At 33.2% G+C, this 22,062-nt stretch overlaps 1 protein-coding gene across 1 annotated transcript in view; it reads left to right on the top strand.

Annotated features, from left to right (window-relative positions):
- LOC143238861 (protein turtle-like) overlaps positions 1 to 22,062 on the top strand; it is a 103,253-nt gene that overhangs the window by 46,537 nt on the left and 34,654 nt on the right. Inside the window, exons 4-8 of the mRNA XM_076479443.1 lie at positions 2,250 to 2,360; positions 13,111 to 13,314; positions 17,745 to 18,041; positions 19,899 to 20,189; positions 20,700 to 20,987. Of these exons, the coding sequence (XP_076335558.1) occupies positions 2,250 to 2,360; positions 13,111 to 13,314; positions 17,745 to 18,041; positions 19,899 to 20,189; positions 20,700 to 20,987 (1,191 nt within the window). The remainder of the gene's footprint in view (positions 1 to 2,249; positions 2,361 to 13,110; positions 13,315 to 17,744; positions 18,042 to 19,898; positions 20,190 to 20,699; positions 20,988 to 22,062) is intronic.

Genomic DNA, 22,062 nt, shown 5'->3' with positions numbered 1-22,062 from the left:
ATTACACAATAGGTAGAAATAATAAGAATAGGTTTTTTTAAAGTATCATACAAACATAATTTTCTAAGTGATATTTTATTAATATAAATATTTTTGTGGGCTTGAATGACCGATAAAAAGATATTTAAAAACCTAACCCTAAAAGTTCAATATTTCTTTGCTTGTAGAAATAATAAATGCAAAGAAACACACAAGTTTATTTTTAATATAGAGATTTTATTTTTTGCTAAAACTGTATGATTGAAGCAAATTAACAAAAACTAATGTCTAGTTGTAACTGTTGAGTAAATTACCGTATACTTGTAAAAATACAAACGTAATTCTACTGCTTAAACAGATGTGTTTTTCACGTTTAAAGAATTATTTTTGAATTCGGTCAAAGCTACACGAGGGCTATCTGCACTAACCACGCTTAAAATAACGAAATGTTCTTTATTAACACGTGATATCTGACTTTGTGCAACATTACATATCAAGACACGTCTGGAGCTCACAGCACTAGAAACCGGGTTTCGATATCTGTGGTAAGCAGAACACAGATAGTCCATTGTTTTAGCGTTAGGCTTAATTCCAAACAAAAAATCTCTGCGTTACAAGGATCAAATCCCAAATTTGAGCCCCTGGGAAAAATTAATGTGTTTATAATGCCCAACTTCAAATATGTTTTTCACTAATCTCTAATGGGTCTAGAGACGCCTACCGGGTAATGTATCAATATTTTGTAGCATCTCATTCATGGTTCACAACTGGTTTTAGCAAATCGTGCTCTGCACGTTAGGCTTAGTTAGTACTATAAGAGTAACAGTCAAATATCACTATTTTGTTAGACAAGATTAGTTCAAGATTTGATAGGGACAACTCTGTGTAGATATCCATTTGTCTGAATCATTCAATTAAAAAAGAATAGAAGAGAAGGAAATGTTGACTGAATCGTACGATTTTATAACTTTTTAATAAATATAATGGTCGGGCCTGCTATGGTCTGGTTGTTACAGGCAATCGACACATAAGATGAGGGTGGCAGATTCGAGCTCCCGCACATCTTTACCTTTCAGAATCGCTATCAAAGCCAGCCATTCACCCGAGTGTAAATGTTTTGTTTAATTCACATTATTAGATATGGTTTGGTTTGTTTTCAATTTCGCCCAAAACTACACGAGGACTATCTGCGATAACCGTCCCTAATTTAGCAGTGTAAGACTAGAGTGAAGGCAGCTAGTCATCACCACCCACCACCAACTTCTGGGCTACTCTTTTACCAACGAATAGGGGGATTGACCGTCACATTATAACGCCCCCACGGCTGAAAGGGCGAGCATGTTTGGCGCGACGGGGATGCGAACCCGCGACCCTCAGATTACGAGTCGAACGCCTTAACCCACCTGGCCATGCCTGGCCCGTATAATGAAGTAGTTATGGTATTAGTAACATATAATAACATATATTTTTATTTTTACTTCGTGTTTTCTAAGTGAAATGTTTTATTGTGTTTAATCTGCACACCATTTTCAATATTATATCTTGTACGCATTCCTGATTTTTTAACCGATTTGTTTTGATTAAAATGCAAATTAGAAATTCGTTATCTGAGAATTCTGGGCCATTCTAATTATATATATTCTGTACAATTTAACAAGAGATGTACTACAAGTAGGAATTGTACTTTTTCTTCGTAACCAAAGCTTTCAGCTTTTTAAATGTATCAATGTTATATAACCAAATTACGGCGACGTCAAATAACATGTCTTTCCACGATTCTTATAAACCATTTCTGAAGAGAACTCTAATCAAACAATGATTATATTCATTGTAGTAAATCAGTAATTGTAAACATTTTTTCTCCAGTACTTCCTTGTTACATCTACAATCCTATTTTTATTTCAGGTCTTTTATCGTTATATGGAATCTTCTGAGATTATTGTCTATCGAAAGTTCTTGTGTCGGCAACCCGTCTACTTTTTAATGTTAATATAAAAATTCAAAGTTATAAAAAAGTGTATTAGGTTGTTAATATCCAAAAATCGAAGTCGTAAAATACATTTCTCTCAAACTATTCAATCCCAATTAAAGTCGATATGTCCTTATAATGAAACTTAACTCACAAAAAAATCTCAAGAGCAGAGATCACTGAATGCTTTAGAAATTCGAAAAGAAGTTTTAATCATATAATGTTCATGTACTTTTTTTATTATCGCGCAATTATTTTAAATGCTAGAAATGTAAATGGTGTTCTTAAAATATCTCTGTAGTTCCTCCTAGGAGCGTCACAATTACTAACGAGAAAAACGAGCTTCTGTACGGACGAATAGGCCCTTATGACGAAGGTACTTCCCTCATCCTTCGCTGTATAGCAAAAGGAGGTGAGTTTTAGCTTCTAGTTGCTTTGTTAACAAAGGTGAGTTTGTGTTTTTTGAGAATTAAAAACTGGAAGTCTTATTGAAAATACGTTCGGTAGTACAGTAAACTTTAGAGCCTGATTTTCTTACGTTATTTTTAATGGGCGTGTAGGGCAAGGTCTCGCCAAGTGTAACTGTTGTGTATAATACCAAATACTTGTAAAAATACAAACGTAGTCTACTATTTAATCGGATATGTTTTTCATGGGGGTGTAGAACAAGGTGCGGCCTAGTGATTAGAGTGTAGGGCTGCGGATCGAACGTTCTGTAGTTCGAGACATGATGTTGTTGAATTAGGTAAGCACTCTCAGCGAAGGGCATGCAATAAAAGTGACAGTCAATCCCGTTAATTAGTACAAAGAGCCACACAAAGTCCTAGTTGCGACGGGTGATACTTGATGATTACTCTCATTTTGGTGAACAGTTCCAAATGACCAACAACTATATTTCTCTATAAGTAACAGTTCAGGTTAAAAGTTCCAAATTTCTAATTCCACTCTTTAAAGGGAGTGAGTTGTTCATAACATTGAGGATCCGTTGTTTCATTGTATGTTTATTGAATCTCGTATATTTTATTTTAAAAAGACCTCTCTGTTAGTCGATTTAATTTGTTGTGATTCTGATAATATGATTAAATTTGGAATGATTACATTGTATTATTTTATTTAGATCTGTTTTCATAACTATGTGCACCAGCGTGAAATGACTTCTATATTTACTATTACCAACACTCCATATTTCCAATTAGTTACCAACTTACAAAGACCAAGTCATGTCGATACCATTAAAACCAGGTTAGCAACCTCAAGATTAAGTTGCTGTTAAACCTGATTAATCTCAAGGTTTCTTAACGATACTAGCACTAACTTCAAAACTCTATCGAACCAAAGTGATGTTTAAGAACAAGGTCTAAGATAAAAGAGGCGCCACGGTTTGATAAATCTTAAACTTTCAAATCCCAAGATAAAGAACAACCTTAATAAATTTTAACTCTATGATGCAGTTCTGAAATACTTTACATTATTCCAGTGGCCGGGTTTGGAGGACCCGTAAAAGCAATATTGTATATTTACTCCGAAAAAAAGATGATTCCTGAACAAATATTTGTTACCAAATTGAAGAGGAATAGAAGGAGGGTGATGACAACATAAAATTACAAGAATTGTGTCCAATCTCTTGGACACAGAACCGTATTCTAGGGTTAAAAATAACAAAACCTCAAAAACGAGATAAACTTTAAGTTACCAATTTTGATGCTCAGGTATTTATGTTGAGCAGATATGCGTCTTTGAAATGAACTGATGCTTAATAATAAGAAAAGCAGCCTGAAGGTGGAGCTTCTTTTTATGAAATGTATCTTCATTGTAAGTGGGTGTTTTGCTTTGTTTCCAGGAAAGCAGTATTTCTAAAATCTCATTATATTGAGCTTCCGTAATTATAGTTTTTCTTGATTCGTTTTCATCTGTTTATTTTTTCCTCTTTGTATTATACATTATAATATATAATAAACGAACAAAAATAATCAAATAATTGTATGGTTGTTTTATTAAGCACTATATTAAAATGTTTATTTGTTTGTGAGATTTCAAGTTCGGGAAATAAAAATTAATATAAGTTAAGCGTAAAAAAATCTATTTATTATACTTGAAAAAAAATCATATTTAGTTTGTTGTTTGTTTTGCTAAACTTTATCACGTTTTCCAGTTCAGTAATCTAAAATAGATTATTTTAAACCGAAAGGTAATAGAAGCTAGTTCCAAAATATTTGGTGTGACATTACTAGTGCATAGTTTATTTTAAAAAATCCATTAGTGTGACGCTACCGTATTCGTGAAAACGAACTATTTAAGTAGTCTCATTTTATTATATTTATAAGTGTTTTTACTGAAAAAATCCAGCCTCTTCTACTCAAAACGAGCATTTAAAAAAATTTAAGATACCAAATGACAATTGTTTTGCCAGAGAAGTTTCTTTATTCTCAGATCTCTTTGATTTGTTTCATTGAGGCCCAGGAAGTGTCGAATCAGAATCATTCAGATAAATCGCTGGCGAACCACGCCTTTCCTTCTGGAAATGATTATTGTTGGCTCATATTGTGTGTTTACGCCCTTGCAGAATTCCTTACGTCACTAACAAAGCTGAGTAAATTTACTTAATAAGAATGGACATAAAATATTTGTGGACAATTAAGAGGGCTGTACACAGCCCACTATTAACCGTGATTAGTCCGTGAGAAATAGTTAAGAAGCATTGTGTATCATAGACACTAAATCTTAGATATTTTGCTTTAGGTTACTATGAAAATAAGTTAGCAAATAACTATTTATAAGCATAAAAAAGGTATTTATTTTGGGTGGAATATGGTATATGTTTCGACAGAGCATTAGTCTGTTTCTTGTGGTATAGATCGTAGCTATGTTGTAATGGGTTAAAACGAACACTACACTGCAGTCAGGGTTCAAAAACAAAAAACACACATTATTCACAGTATGAACACTTATAAATAAATTCAACAGAGTTAATAGACAAATGCCTGGCAAAGACTTTACACTAATATTTACACCCCCTCTCCTAGTGGCAAATAGGTTTTCTTGCGCTAGAAACCGGGTTTTGATACCCATAGTGGGCAAACACAGATAGCCCTTTGTGTAGCTTTTTGCTTAACATAAACAAGAACGACAGTACACTAATATCAGCAAACAATCTGTAATAAATACTAATAAGCAAGTAATAATGGAACCACGACAAAAGGACCATAGAGAAAGAAAACATAATGAAAAAAAACAAAACAATGAATACAATATTCCAACAATACTTTTAAATATGAGTATTAATACTGAGTGACAGACAACAAGAGTGACATCCTTCAATAACTATCTCGTGACTCTCTCTTCTGCCGCTTCCCCCCCCCCCAGTGGTATAGCGGTATGTCTGTGGACTTACAATTCTAGAATCTAGGTTTCGATACTGGTGGTGTGCAAAGTGCAAATAGCTCATTTTGTAGCTTTGTGCTTAATTAAAACACACAAACTCTCTCTCTTCTAGCCAAGCTTCTGGCAGGGTATTTATTTACAGAGTAAGTCACGAGAGTACTTCCTGTAGTGGTCATAAACTTACATACTCTTCTGCTATATTAATAGTACCTGTTTGTCACCACTAGGGAAACTAGGATCAGTTTTGATCATACACACATATATATTTATTGAAAATACAAATGATCACGTAAAAAGCGAGTTAACGTTTCAATACAACTAAAAATTTATTGATAAACGCAACCATAATCTAAACAATAAATAAATAGGATATGCTACTTCACAAATCTTTGTTAATCTGAACAAAGAACCGTTTAGCAAGCTCAAGGTTTCTGCAGACAGTGTAATTCCCACAGCACAGAATGCCACATCCACACTTTCTTCTGTATTTATAGATCTATTTATATAGGGTGTGTAGTTTCAATCATGAGAATTACTGACTTCATAAATATAATCTGAACATAACTGTACATCAACTACTTAACAATATAAATGACGATTGAGTTGGCTTCATCCACTGATAGTGATGCTTTTATAATGATGTATTAATTGTTCACCTCTGTTTTAAATCACCTATATACAAAAGTACTTGTTTCGTTTATCTGCAATTGCAGCAAGTGACCAACAGTCTACTCAAAGAATCTGCAAGCTGTTAAACGGAAAACAAATAGAAAATGTTTAAAACTGAGCACAGTTTAACTATTTACACAATAAAAAGAAGACTTGAAAGTTAATTTAAAAATAACATTATTTTGTGCGAAACTGAAACAACATCAGAACGCTTTGCTGTGACCGGGATTTTAAAGTCCAGTAATAGGAAGAGATGTTCAAAAAATGTTCGAGGAAGAAGAACGGTATCATCAATCGAAGCATTTGGCCATCAAACTGAATCAGAACATCCTCAAATATCAATAAAGAAATACACGTTGTGGCTGATGTTAGGAGCAGGTAATATCATTGTTCGGAAACACGGAAAATACAGCCAAAAACATCTCAAATGGGCTAAGAAAAGAAAGATTGAGGTTTTGAGAACTCCTGAATGTTTGTGTACTAAAACTCAACTATAAAACTTTCAGGTAAGAGTTTCTAATTGAAACAATTAAACATGGTGGTGAGTCTTCAGTGATGAAATAATATTTTCTGCTGCAAGAGTGGTAGATACTGTCAAATGATAATATTATGAAGAAAAAAGAACAGTATCAAAACATTGTGATTCATAACACATTCTTCTGCCTTCGAATTTTATCAAAATATAAGAATCCGAAACGTTTTCTTCTGTTGCAGATGTATTTGTAGGCAAATAAAAACAAAAACAAAATAAATGTTATAAAATTACTTGTATGTAGTAAAGATAATGAAACCGACAAATAAGTAACATTCATATTGATTTTAGTTCTTATGTTAGTAAATAATACGCCAACCCCATTATGCTGCCACCTGATATACGTTTTTTTTCGGTGGTATTTCATCATAATGACATTTTTTCGTTTTATTGTAGTTTTATGACCTTTCATACATGAGTGAATTTTTCGTATAAAATATTTTCTCGTATTATATGTGTGAGGGTCATTATTGGTTTTGAAACTTGAAAAATAACGCTGTGTTTTGCTAACCAAACAGATGTTTATTATACATGCCAGTAGTAAAAGTTTCCAGACAGTGGGTGACCAAGGAAGCCATTTGTTTTTATGTATTTTATTTTTGGTTTTCAGGATGTCGATTCTCGGTCTTGAATAAAACTCATTTATGCAGTAACGTCAAGAAGTATATTTGTTTGATTTCAAAACAAAAATATTTCCGACTGAAAAGAATTTTGAATTCTTTCATATTTGCACCAACAGCACGTGCGGCCTTCCCTCTCTACATACACTAAGAGATTCAAAGAGAAGAGTAGTGAAACTCTTTGCCTATACACTTCGAGACTCAGATTAGTTGTTCTCTCCAAGTCTGTCAGAAATGAAAATAAGCATATTGGACAGCGTCTGTATCTCACGAGATATGTACCATCGATTGACGTGTGAAAAGATTTAACAAACAAAACAAACAAATATGATGTGAGGATGAGCCCCTTCTGGTTGGTTTTTAACCATTTCTTTCAAACTTTGGTTTGTCGTTTCGCTTTCATTGATTTTTTTTCTTTTTAATAATTTTGAGGAGGGAATAGCATTACAAAATCACATATCACGCAAAGAAAAAATATTCACCGTAAAGATTAAATACACTGTGGCTAGTATTTTTTATTCAATTAGAATAAATTCAATTTAAAGAGGTTAAACATAAATTTAGTTCAGTTCTTCGAGTTTTATGGATTTTCTTTACTAAAAGAACAAAATATAATTAAATATGATATTGATATTTTACTTAATACTTTGAGTAGCAACTTTAAATGATCTATTTTATCTTTAGTGATCTGGAGAATTCATCTCATGGACATAATATTATTTCAGTTTATATCTGAACAACATAATTTCTTTTTTCAATTTTGTTAATACCTGAAAAACAAGTCAAAAGATTTCCAACTCAAACATTTCCATAACTGTGCCCTTCACTTACAATGGGTTTTATTAATTCGATTGTATTATTAATATATGTGTGCTTTCCACTTTCTCTTGTGTGCAATTCTACCGAGTTTTCATATTCGATAAGACAATAATAAAACAGAATAGCTTCTAAGTTTACCCTCTCATCCTGGATGCTCGCAAATGGGAAGTTTTATCTTTATAATTTGAGAGGATATGTAATTGATTTTCCAAGAACATGGGCGTTTTTCTTTATGTAAAATATGCTTGTGATGCCAAGGAACTTAAGAACATTGTTATGCAAATTTATACACATTTATATATATATATATATATTTATAATTTTTGATGGATCATGAAAAATATGTTATTTAGACTGCATATTTTTTGTTGTTAAGCACAAAAATATACAATAAGCTACCTGTGATCGCTCCACTGCGGGTATCGAAACCCGATTTTTAGTGTTATAAGCCCTAAGCTTTGCTACCGAGACACCCACGTGACCAAACTGAATAAAAATTTCTCCAAAAACTAGAATTCAGAGTAAAAGTAATTATTTCGAAAATTTTCCTAGTATACATGTTGCTCTTTTAATAAAATGATTGATTTGGTTTGAATTTCGCGCAAAGCTACATGAGGGTTATCTGCGCTAGCCGTTTCTAATTTACCAGTGTAAGACTAGAGGAAAGGCAGTTAGTCATCACCACCTACCGTTAACTCTTGGGCTACTTTTTACCAACGAATAGTGGGATTGACTGTAACATTATAACGCCCCCATGGCTGAAAGGGCGAGCATATTTGGTGTGATGGGGATTCCAACCCGCTACCCTCAGATTACGAGTCGAGTGCCTTAACCACCTGACAATGCTGGGCCGTTTATTAAGGAAGAAGTATAACTTTTTTTTTTTTAATATTTGAGTAAAACTAAACAAGAGCTCGTTGTGCTAGTCGCCCCTAATTTTAAAACCATTGTATTAAATGGGATTTAGTTACTCAAAAAATACACACCGCCAACTCTTGGACTTCCCTAATCCTACTTTAGAATTTGACTCTCTCTTATAACGCACTCACAGTGCCGAGTGCGAAATGCGAGTTTGTGGTAATGGAACCCTAGCTGCGAATTTTTAGGTCCATAGAACCAACCACATTAACTATTAGCTCAGTTCAAGTTACACCACATTGTCTTGAAGAAAATACTTTTTATTCAGAGTTGAGGCTCCAAATGAGATGTTTGCTATGCCCGAAAGTACTTTTTATCGAACGTCTGCGAAACTGCATACACAACTGCGTAAGATAATTTTACCCTAAAGTTACTTTCATAATATATATTCGTTTAATTACTACACAAACTCCTAATAATTTAAATATTTTCTTTCGTGCAATTCTATTTTATTAATAGAATGAGTTAGTTTGTCGTAGATCAATCCATAGGCATCAAGGTAGCCAACCGTAATGATTTGTAACGCTTAGGACTGAGCTAGTTTGCCAAGTAATCACAGCTTCCACCTTTTTGTAATCTTCAAAGATTTTTAGCGTTCTTTACTTTTTCTTGTGAGAGTTAATTTCGAAGTACTTACTCTATAATTTCAAATTATTCACGCTTTAACCAATTTCTCGAAGTAATCTTTTAACTAATTACGTAGAGCAAACTTGAAAACGGCTACAATATATTGCTACACCTCATGGTACAAGTGTACTGAATCATAAAAGAAGAAAATAACAAAGGAAAAAATTCAATTTTCGTTCCACTTCTTGAGACAAATGTCTGGCAAGGTTTTCTTTATCACCTGTGACCCCCTATATAGGACAACAATTAGTTTAATCAAGAAGCAATCTTAAGCGTATCAACATCGTAAATAACTTTGATGCTGTTTGTTATATCAAGTTATATTACTTCAGCAGTGGGAGTTTAGAAACAAAAGCAACAGAAAAAAATTATTTCCCTTCCTTTTTTGGTGTTTATATTCAGTTATATAAAACGTTACATTCGTTATATTTTTCCATAGAAAATATACATTTATAACATTTTCAGATGTAAAAACCTATTTCACATTGTTAACAGTTTACTTATTAATTATGCACAGAATATAATATTAAATCAACTTCTATTTCTCAGATATCTAACAAGATACAATAAATATTTACACCTAACTTTGTGTGTGCCTCGAGGTGTTCTAACAGTAACACGTAAAGTTGTGACGCCACCTATTTAAACATTTGATTGACGATAGGTATAAACGTCATAAGCATGCATAATTATTTGTTTGTTAGTTTGGAATTTCGCGCAAAGCTACACGAGGGCTATCTGCGCTAGCAATTCCTAATTTAGCAGTGTAAGACTAGAGGGAAGGCAGCTAGTCATCATCACCCACCGCCAACTCTTGGGCTACTCTTTTACCAACGAATAGTAACATTATAACGCCCCCACGGCTGAAAGGGTGAGCATGTTTGGTGCGATGGGGATTCGAACCCGCGACCCTCAGATTACGAGTCGAACGCCTTAACCCACCTGGCCATGCCGGGCCATAGCATGCATGAAAGGGTATATATTTAAGTATTAAAGTATTTTATTCCTCATACAAAACCAATAAAAGTGTGTGGCTAGTTCATTTATACTTTAGTGAAAAGTGAAATTAGCATGTTTTATGTCAATGAACCTTTATTCTTAAATTGTTATACATGTTTGTTGTAGGATAAGACCCTTAATCTTATAAACAAACATATTAATAAACTATTCAAGTGAGTAAAACCAAGACAATAGTTTCTCTGGAAAGTTTTTTTCATTTGTTCTTTCGAACGACTTCGAAGCGGAAACGATGTGTCGTCACGATAGTTTCTAAAAAGACAACCATTTAAAAAGAAAAACTCATTTTTCTCAAAATGTCAACATAAATATTTGAAGATGTTCCGTCATAACATTGGTCACATTATTACTAGAAACCTTCTAATCTTCAGTGGATGTAAGCGTTTTGCCTTTTTTTTTTTTAACCCTTCTATATATGACTTGATATTTTCGTGACTGCCGTACATCACAAAATAGTACCCATTCCAAAGGTGGAAAAGAGAGTTATGAACCCGAAATAACGTGTCGTTATCTGTTATGTTTAATGTTTGTCCTTCAGTTTTCATTGTTTCTCATTTTTGTATTGTGATTTCTACCGATAAAGAATAAAAGTAGTGAGAATGAACAATGTATAAAAAAAAAACAACCGAATGTTGAAATTAGCGTTACATCTATAAGTAATATTCATATATTATTTTTTATTGTGTACAAAAATCTCTTTTATATATACACACAGTAGTAATAATATGTGTGATCTATAACTATTCTTCTAAAATTAATCCATATTTATGAGTTTTAAACAGGCGTTCTTCTAAAACTACGAAATATGCCAATATTTTAGCATTATGGCACAAATATACACAGGGACTGTCTGCTCTGCGCATGGCATTCCATGATGTTTAACTAATATACTAGTGAAGAAAACTAGTTAGTAAAAATCACCCACCGACAACTCTTATGATATTTTTGTCTGTTTGGCTGTTTTGAATTTCGTGTAAAGTTACACGAGGGCTATCTGCGCTAGCAGTTTCTAATTTAGAGAGTAGATAGCTAGTCATCACCACCCCATCACTAACTTTTGGGCTAATCTTTTACTAATAAATAGTGGTATTGACCGTCACATTATAACGCCCTAATGGCTGAAAGGGCGAGCACGTTTGATGTTACAGGGGTTCGAACCCACAACCTTCACATTACGAGTTGTACGCCCTAACCTTCTGGCCATGCCACGTCTATCTGAAGGAAGACTGAGATTTATTTTTCAGCGGAACGCATTTTTGCAACAACAAGATACGAACCAAGAATTGTCTAATTAACTGTTTAAGCATGTTAACTCTCAGACCATGATGCTCCCAAGGCTCTCATATTATGAGGGTTACTAATAAAAACTTTCATATCTGTTTCTCAAGTATTATTTCATAGTTCCAAGGACTTTTAAATTACTAGACTTCAAAGCTGTTATCTTGATAGCTTAGCGCAGCCCATATTTTCCCATAGATATTCTCAGTTTATTTCTATCATAATTATTGAACAGACTCTATGGAATTTCTTATGTTTCGCACTTGATGGTACATAAAAAGCAATTTAGAATAGTATTTTTGAACTTATGACAAAGCTACTGTCTGAAACCGTTCTTGGTTTTGAAATAATATTGACTAGAACTTACCACCCTCTATCTGCTATCTACGCTAAAAGGTTGACTGCCACTCTTATAACGCACCGACAGCTTAAAGCGAGGTGAATATTTAGTGGCATCGCATGGATTTGAATCCAGGTCCGAAATCTGTGGCTCTACCACAGGGCCAAACCACTCCCGTTTAGAATAGCAGATAAGTGGTTTGTACCTCAGTTGTACTTAAATAAAATATTTAGCCCACAAAATTCTTTGACACTATTAACCTTATAACACCATTGATTGCGTCATATAAATCGACAGTTTGTTGAATTTTGCGCATTGTTCTCGTTTCAGAGCAAAGTCAAATTGAACGTTGTGTAACGTTAACCGAAGGTTATCGGCACAAGCCTTCTTTAATTTAGAAGTGACAGACATGAGAGAAGGTAACGAGACAGAACCATCCACCGCCTACTTTTAGACTACTCTTTTATCATCTAAAAATAGAATTGACTGTCACATTATATCTGCTTCATAACTGAAACAACAAGAGTGTGTGTTCGAACCATAAGACTGCTATTCGATTGCCTTAGCCACTAAGCCACGCCTAATGATGCTTTCATCACTGGCTGTATTTTTGGTGGTCACCTTTCAAGAACCAATCGGGCACGACATTGTATGTGTTGGGAAATTTTATTTTATTTCAATGTGATATGAAGGAAAGGTTGCCGCACATATAAATGCTGAAAATACAAGCAAAGATAACAGAAAGTTATAACGTAAATTAAATGTAGTTGAATATGTTTAAATGGGAGAACTGAGTAAATTTTGGTTCAGTTTCAATACTTCTCTTCTTGTCAACAAATTTGAGAAGAAAAATAAAAATATAAATAAATAATAATTTTTGCGAAGTATATTCAGCGTAACTTTATGCCATTTCCTGGTTTATTGGCGTCTTTCTCATTTACTTTATTTATCCTTTATATAGCAAAACCATCACCAACAGTGACATGGTGGAGAGATTCTATTCAGATTGATGATAGCTTCCAGGAAATGCAAGACCACACAGTTCGAAACGATTATATCGTACAAGAACTTTCGAAAGAGGATTTGATGGCAGAAATCACTTGTCAGGCTTCTAACACTAATCTTACCTCACCGAAGATCGCTTCCGTTTTCATCGATATGAATTGTGAGTGATTGAAACATACATTTTCTTTGGTAATTCCAAACGTTATTCATTTAGATGGAGTTGGTATCATATGATATTTGTTTTACCTCTAGTCTCCAACGTTTAATCAATTTAGACTCAGTTGATTAAAGTAAGGTATTTCACTTTCTCTTTAAAATCGGTTGCTGAAAAATATGAAATGCGTATTTGAAAAAAAAAAACACGAACATAATGGAATTAAAAGTTATGATTAAAATCACGCTCAGTGCAGAATATCTTCTCATTTGCTTTTTCATTTGTCCATTTCAGATTTAAAGACACAAATATATAAAATATGTAAAACGTTCCAGATGACCTATTGTTCTTCACTTAATACACTGGCCAGCTGACAAGTTATTCTATTGAATAAAATTCTTCCTGAATAATAATTTGTAAGAGAAAAATAGAGATATGAAATAATATTTTTACACATCTCTTCCTTGAGATATGAAACGAAAAATACAAATAAATAGTTTAAATCTGCGTGATTGATATCAATGTTGCAACTTTTTAAAATTTATTGAAAAGTGTTAAAAGCTTAGAAACTGTAATCATGTTTTTAAGGTTATTAAAACTTGTCTTTGGCTCATAAGATAGTATGGATTGCAAGCAGTTATTTACCAAATAAATAAATACAACTTAAGAATTTTAACACCGTTACAAGTCACTTTTCTGCAGTCTCATGTTTACCTTCAACTAAGAAGCAATAGTGATTGAAAAATCTAATTAAGTTTATATTTTTTTATGTCTATCCTTCATATCCGTAATCAACGTGATAGTCATATCCGTATTCAACGTTTATATTGCTCATATAATCAGACGTATCAGTTTTCCCACGTAAAAACTATAAGTTTATTGTTGAACGTTTCGTTGTTATAAGAAATACTTGTGAGTTTACAGTAGATGACGCTGATTTTACAATTGAGTAAAGTATGCACAGTACAGATCCAACTTTTATCTATCTTCTTCTGGCATTTATTTAATTTCTGGTAGGTAAAATTTCTTCTTCGCAACAGATAAAGAGAAGACTGTGAGTTTCAGATCTGTAATGTGTTTACAATTTAAGTTATTAAATTTACTTACAGTCCATTGACTAGAAATATCATTTTCGCTCCGAACTTTTGAGCTAGTTGATTTTCATTTCGAAACATCTCAGAATCGCTTGGGTGTAAAATTAATAAACCTTTTTTGCAAAAGGTTTTTTACATCTGAAAACGTTACAACTCTGTATTTTATATGACATAGAAAAATAAAGTCTCAGCGAATGTGGAGTTTTGAGTAGTGAAGTTAGGGATGTGCTTTTTCTATTGCATTCGAGGCTATAAGCCACACGTGCGCACTTACTACATTTCCTAACACCACGAAACGTATACTTCACATACCTATTACAAAATCAATCAAAACATAGCTCCACAGCAACACACTTAACGACTATATTTGAAAACGTCCTTCTACAGTCTATAAACTACGCTTATTGTCGCCAAATATCCCAGTAATGTGTTATATGTATTCTCAAGACGGTTGGTATAGGTATTAGCACTTTAATTAAGAAAATGTAGAGAACAAGTTTCGACCTTCTTTGGTCATCTTCAGATTACTCTTTGTTATTTACTTTTGTGACTTAGAACTAATCTGATTTTAAGAAAAGAAAACTGCAAACAGATCATATACACAAGACTATTACAAAGATATTTGCATTGTTCCCTCGATCATGACTATACATTTCATCATTATAGTATAATTATAGTATTTAGTAGATAGATGAGATAAAGCATTGTGGAATAGGTGACTCTAGCGTCAATTATAAATATACAACGAAACTCTATAGTTCAGTTTGTATACTGGTGATTAAATTAAACCAGCATTAAGCAGGCCAGGGTTTATTCTGCCTTTTTAAATTACTACAAGCTTAAATTAACCTTTTAGAATTATTTTTGCAAAACGATTGCAACCTCTAAACCGTTTATTGTGTATATTTAATAATTTATGCCTTTTTTTTTTGCTCCAGGACATTCCGGACATGGGTTGGGCTTTTTTTGTGTGTGTTCAGCGCTTTGGTCGTGAAAGTGGGATTTCTTGGGGTACACCCATTTCTCCCGACGGCAAAATTACTCTGGGCATAGGATCTATAGATTTTCGCCCTGGAAAAGGCAGTTTCACAGCGTTATAACTTTAATTGGTTATTAGTTTTTTTATTCAAATTGGCCTTTATTATATTAGTTTCAACTTTTAACTTTATTCTTTTCAACGTTTTAATAACCAATACTTGAAAATTTCCTTCCCCCCGAAAAAAAAAATCTACCAGCTGGTTCTTGATGTCACAGCCTTGGTTTATTCTTAACAGAAAAAAAACAGTAAACACTTTTTCTGGTTTTCCTGATAAAAATCTCACAACTACATTCAATGTCATGTCGACAAATAATTATTTCTTAAATGCTAGTCCAAACTTATATTTGTACAAGAGGCATGTAACTAGTCAAAACCACCCACTGCCTACTATTTTATCAACGACAAAAATTAGAATTGACTGTTACATTATGCCACCACCACAACGGAAACAAAAAGCGTGTTCGATTATGGGATTCGAACCCACAAAACGCTATGTGAGTTTCCTAACTAATAGACCATTCCAGGCCGATAATAATGTTCTCAACACCTGAAAGGTTTGGTAAGTTGGTCTGTCGAAACAAATAATATGTTCCATCATAATTAAATCACTCCACTACGTTTATAAATCGTTATTTACCTCCTTATTATTGTATTAGCGTAATGCGCTTCTTTTCTCAAGTGTTTATTAGTGATGCTAGTTTCACTTCTTTCCCGACAGCATTATAGATTATCTAATTTTTTTTTGACTAGGTCGTATTTTTACTAGAAAAAACAGTTGCGTTTTTTATATGCTCTTAGGCTTTTAGGATGATAAAAAGGACAGCGGAACTCCTTAGGACTTGTAATTGAATGAGATGATATATTGCATAAATGAGGTATTAATTTCTAAAAGTGATTCGAGCTATATATTATATTAGACTAGTCTTATAAATGAAAAAGCATTTTTGCTGAGGCCCTCAGCAAAAGTTTCAGAATATTTTGACTTTCGCTATGCCTACTTTTCGAACATAACTACTAGCTTTCTTGTGATAGATTACTCCTTTCTATAGCGAGTGTGAATCTCCTCCCTACGGGCCTGACGTAATAACACATCAGTCTGTCAGAAACACTGAAAAATAGCAATAGATAAGATCCCTAACACTTACTGTTGCAATGAAATATTTTAACACCTGAAAAAACCGATATTTTAACACCCGATCCTATAATCTTAAGGATTCGTTTACAGCTGAAAAAGACAGTTTTACCCATGACTTCAGGCTGACGATTAATGGAAGTTTGGTTTTTAATGTTTTTCACATAGTACCTATATTGATGATGTTTGGATTTTTTTTCATTTTCTGGTGACACTGAGCACGTGTCTTAGTTGCTCAGTGCATTCAGTAAGCACAATAGAAGGTAAGCAGATTATAATCTGTATAAATCATTCAAGTGACTCCCTTCCAACTTCTCTTGATATGAGAAATAAAAAGTTAACCACTTTGGTTTTAGTTTTTGAGATTGTTTTTTAATTTATTTTCTTTAGCCTCCTGTCTCAAGATTTTAGTACTTAGTGATCATGAAATGTTAGGTAAACATTACTTATTTCACAAAAAATAAAACGTAAGAAATTGAAAATATTAAAATTGTTAGAAAAAATAAATTTCCCTGTGTCGAATCACCTTCAGTAACTGCCATTATAATCCCCCAGAACTTTCGTTCGTTGTATTACTCTATATACACTTGAAGATCTATTCTCAGTGAAAATACATTAGACTTAAGCTGTTGACATTTATAATGCATTTTGAAAATAGTGAGATTTAAAGGCAACAAAATACCATCAATGAAACAATACAAAATTTATGTAATGACTCTTTTCTGGGGTCAAGATTAAACCAGATGTACCACTAGTTGGCTTCTTATTGTCCCAGAAAAAAATCCAAAATGGCTGAATGACAACGAGTCAACTAGGAAATCTGTGGAGGATGCATGTCTAAGAGTGATAGCAAATGTGTTTTCTGTATAAAAGTCTTTGTTTAAGAGCAAACTCAAGTCACAAATAACCGAAGCAAATTAGCTATAAGTTTATGGGAAACATTAGTATACACGACTGCTTTTATTCAAACCACTAAATGTCATCAAACGTTTTAATTTGTAAAAAAGTACTCTGTTAACCCGAGAAGTCATAACAGTCCTTTGGAGGGTTGCACAAAATAAGTTTTGTGATACCTTAAATGATACTCAAAATCAAATCAACATAAACGGCAGAATTATTGTTTTTTCTGATAGACATGTTGTTATAACATGAATTACCAATAACGTTGCAGTGAAACCGGTGAATGTGCGTCTCATTTCAACCCGCCGCCATTTTTCTGCTGGTCGTCAATTCGGAGTCGAGTGTCAAACAACCGGGTCACGTCCTCCTGCACACATCACTTGGTGGCTGGGAACCCGGAAGATGGAAGGTGCTATGGAGACAGTCAGGGATGGTGGAAATCGAACAGTCAGCAACCTCGTTTTTACACCCTCTAGCGACGATAATGGAAAATATTTGTCCTGTCGTGTGGAAAATCCCAGGATGCCAGGAATTTCAAAAACTGACGGATTGACCTTAAATGTATATTGTAGGTTGAAATATAAATTTCGTGTTATTAACCTATACTCTAACATATCATATTTTCAAACATAAGTGCAGATCTTAAATGTATGAAGCATTTCAGTTTAATTTAGTTTAATACGAAATAAAAAGGTACATAAAAGCATAGAAGAGTAATTAGTTAAAATCAAGATCAAACTAGATAACTTAACAATATAGAACACTTCACTTTTATTACTTTACCTGGACTTTTTCTTACGCTACTGTTAAGAAATTAATTTCTCCGATCTCTTTGTTACTATTGTTAATAGTGTTGAACGTATACGTTGTTGCCCTGGAAAAATATAATTACGTTCCATGTATATTTTTGTCCTTTCCCATTTATTGATTATCTTCAGACATGTTTGCCTGTCTTCGATTCATTTTATATTTTATTTCTTAAGTAGAAGCTGCTCTAAGAAGACATATTTTGTTGTTGATCGAAGAAGCTTTAATGTAATTTACTGGCATACTAGAATAACGCAATAATAAAAAATAAAAAAAGATGTTAGCTCTATTAGCTTTCTCTTTATGATATTTTTAAATAGCAGCAAAAATATGTAAGAACTATTAAACCGAAAAAAAGTATTTATTGTGGATGTTATTGCCACTTTAAAATTACAAACAATGAGATGGTAATCATTAAACGGAGATTAATTTTATAAGTATGTCTGAAAGCTTAATACAAACGTACGAACTTTTTATGACAGCCATGGCTTTCAAAACGTAAGTTCTGTGATTAGTTAACATCAAACTATACTAGTCAGTGCCAGTCTTAAGAGTCGACTTTTTACTTAGTAACAAACGGGTTGAATGTTTATTAATTAAATTTCTTTTCAATTTCGAATTAGCAACAAGCATAAAAAAAAGAAAACTTACTCAATCCCGAAACAAAAAAGTGACAAAAACTAAACAACGAATATTTTATTCATTTTTTTTCAGCATTTGTAATCTTTGTAAGAGATTTGGTATACATGTACATTCCCAGCTGAGAAAAATCTGGTGGTTAGAATTACAAAAAAAAAATTTTACTGGTATCCATACATTTATGTTTCTCCCCCAACTGAACAGGGAAGGTTAAGCTTAGAGACTCACAAAGCCAAATTCTCGCGTTCGATTCTTCGCGGTGAACGCAGAAGATAGACCAATGTGACCTTGCTCTAAAACACACAAAATATCTATTTATATTCCTATCAATTTGTATATTTTTTGCACTCGTAGAAAAGACATTTTTTTTGGTTAACAGCTTCTCTCTTGTTTGTTTTTTGTTGTTTTTTAGAAGCACAACAAAAACAGAAACGACTCCCACTTCAGAAATCAGGGTTGAAGGAAATGTTAGCCAAAATAAATGCTATTTATTGAATATTGATTATTTCTTTTGTAAGTATACGAAACTCTATAATCAGAGCACTTTCGAAAAGTCGGCTTTTTTGCATCAGGGACAGCCTGATGAAAAAAGGTCCACCTTTCGAAAATGCTCGGATGCCATGGTATTGTATTTTTTGTCTTTGTTCCTAATGGCTTAGCGGTAAGGTTGCGGGCTTAGGACGTTAAAAATACAGTTTTCGATAACCGTAGGGAGGGGGCGGGCGGAGAACAAACAAAATATTTTGTAGATTTTTTTTGTATGTTCATTTTAGAGCAAAGCCACATTGGGCTATCTACTGTGACGATCGCTGAAAATTGAACTCCGAATTCTAGCGTTTTTAGTCTGTATACTTAACGTTTCCCCACTGAATGACGTGTGGCTTTGCACTTAGGATCAACCACAATAAACCAATTTTGTGTTTTTAATTGATTTTTAACCTACGGATTTTCCTAACATAATGGTTATCGTTTCTTCTAGATCCTCCTATTATGCTAGTATTACTATCTCCTAATCAAGTACCTAACAAATTATACGAAGGAGAGAATATTTATTTAGAGTGCAAGTTTCAGTCGAACCCAAAGATTACGAAGATGGAATGGCAGTTCAAAGGAAGTACGTTACTAACCAATACCCGAGCCGGAGTTTTTGTTCACAACCAATCACTAGTCTTGGAAAACGTAAGACGAGAACAAAGCGGTGTCTACCGATGTCTAGCCGATAACATAGAAGGTAGAGGAGAAAGTAAAGGACTGGAACTTAAAATCAAGTGTACGTTTTCTTAGTTTTGTAATTATGTACTGATAGTAAAAGCCCCCTATTCAATCAAATATTATCGTTATTTCTAACAACGGCTTTCTTTATTCACTATTGAATTATAAAGCAAAACTAGCAGGAAATAAAAACTTGAAATATCCTAAATGTTTAGTAGTAGATTAAAAGTAATGATAAAAAAATATTTACGCCATTATAAAAACACGCGTCTGGTTAGATTAATTTATGAATGAAAGAAAAAACTTAACGCTGTGAAAGGAATGTTAGGATATGCGAAACATCACCGACCATCAATGAACTCTAGTCCTCTCCTAAAAAACAGCGTTGGACATATTTATGATAAACATATCACGTTTTTTGTTGCTTTTTAACTCAGACGCTAGACAGTTAATATTGTTGTAAAAGTCAAATTAAAACCAATGTGATGTCACTATACTTTTTTATATAAAGAGCTCTCATAAGGTTGTTTTATATAGAAATATCACTTGTTTTCTTTATACATCACAGACTCTCCAGTTTGTAAAGAAGGTCAGAAGATTGCCTATGCCGTCACGTTAGATGAACTGGTTGAAATATCTTGCGAAGTTGAGGCTGACCCTGATGACGTCACTTTTACTTGGACTGTCAACAATACTGTGGAAAACCGGGAAGTCTTGTCCTACGATAGCTCTGGGTTGAAGAGTGTGGCCCGATACATACCACGAGATGAGAATGATTTTGGATTTTTAACGTGCAAAGCACAAAACATGGTTGGGGTTCAAAAAGAAGCTTGTATTTTTACCTTACTATCTGTTCGTAAGTGACAGTATTTCCCAGAAAATACTCATATCTCACTTTTCCCTTTAATAGTATCTGAGAAGTACATAAACTTATAGCCGATTAATTTATTAAGTAATTTCAGATGTTATAAATAAGACAACAGAATTTTGTTTTATAACTTATGCTCGTTAGAAAATTCAATGCTTTGTTTTAGAATAGTTTTTTTTTTATATTTGAGATAATTAGAAAGTTAGAAACGTAAGCTAAAAAGCAAACTTTTTATCTTAAACAGACTTGCAAACAAGCCAAACTGTCAAGGAATTGGGTACATGTAAAGGTAGCCCAGTACGAGTAATAACAAACTAGAGATAGTTTTAACTTCTTCAAAAACATTTCTAAAGTAATAACGAAATATTTTTTGCGATAATTTATTTCGCCCAGTGGCACAGCGGTAAGTCTTCGAACTTACAACGGTAAAAATCGGGTTTCAATAGCTCTGGTGAGCAGAACACGGGTAGACTCTTGTGAAACTTTGTGCTTAATTTCAAAACAAACAAACGATAATTTTTTACATATGGCGTAAAAACGTTGTAGGAAATCATCTTGTATTTTTCACAACAATACAAATTATCTTCTCTAAACGCAGATTGTTCCGAATAATGTGTGTTTTAGAAATTAGCGTAAAGTTACGCTAGTATTATCTGCAATTGGGTCACTAGTGAGTGTGTGGAAGTGAGTGAGTCGGGAAAAATATTCATATTTTCATCACAGAACTAAAGTTTAAAGTTACATAATATATAACCTTGTTATAGGACAGATATTAATTTAATTATTTAGCAATATAAGCACATAAGCTTTGTGTTTTCTAACAATACAAATGACGTGCGGTTTTTTAATTACAAACTTTTATCTAGCAACTACATTATTATGTTCTGAAATAACACTTATATTTTGTACAATAAAGATTGTTGTGCGTCAATCAACATACCTTTACCATCATATCCATTGCCGACGGCGTATTTCGCTCAATACAAAGCCGGTTAAATGCTTTTTACGTTGTGTTCGTATGAATCAAAGTTAGTTACAGTTACCTAACTGCTAGAACTACAAT

This window comes from Tachypleus tridentatus, chromosome 13, assembly GCF_004210375.1.
Source record: "Tachypleus tridentatus isolate NWPU-2018 chromosome 13, ASM421037v1, whole genome shotgun sequence".
Lineage (NCBI taxonomy): Eukaryota > Metazoa > Arthropoda > Merostomata > Xiphosura > Limulidae > Tachypleus > Tachypleus tridentatus.
The sequence above is the reverse complement of the archived record's forward strand: the minus strand, read 5'-3'. Positions and strand labels throughout refer to the sequence as shown.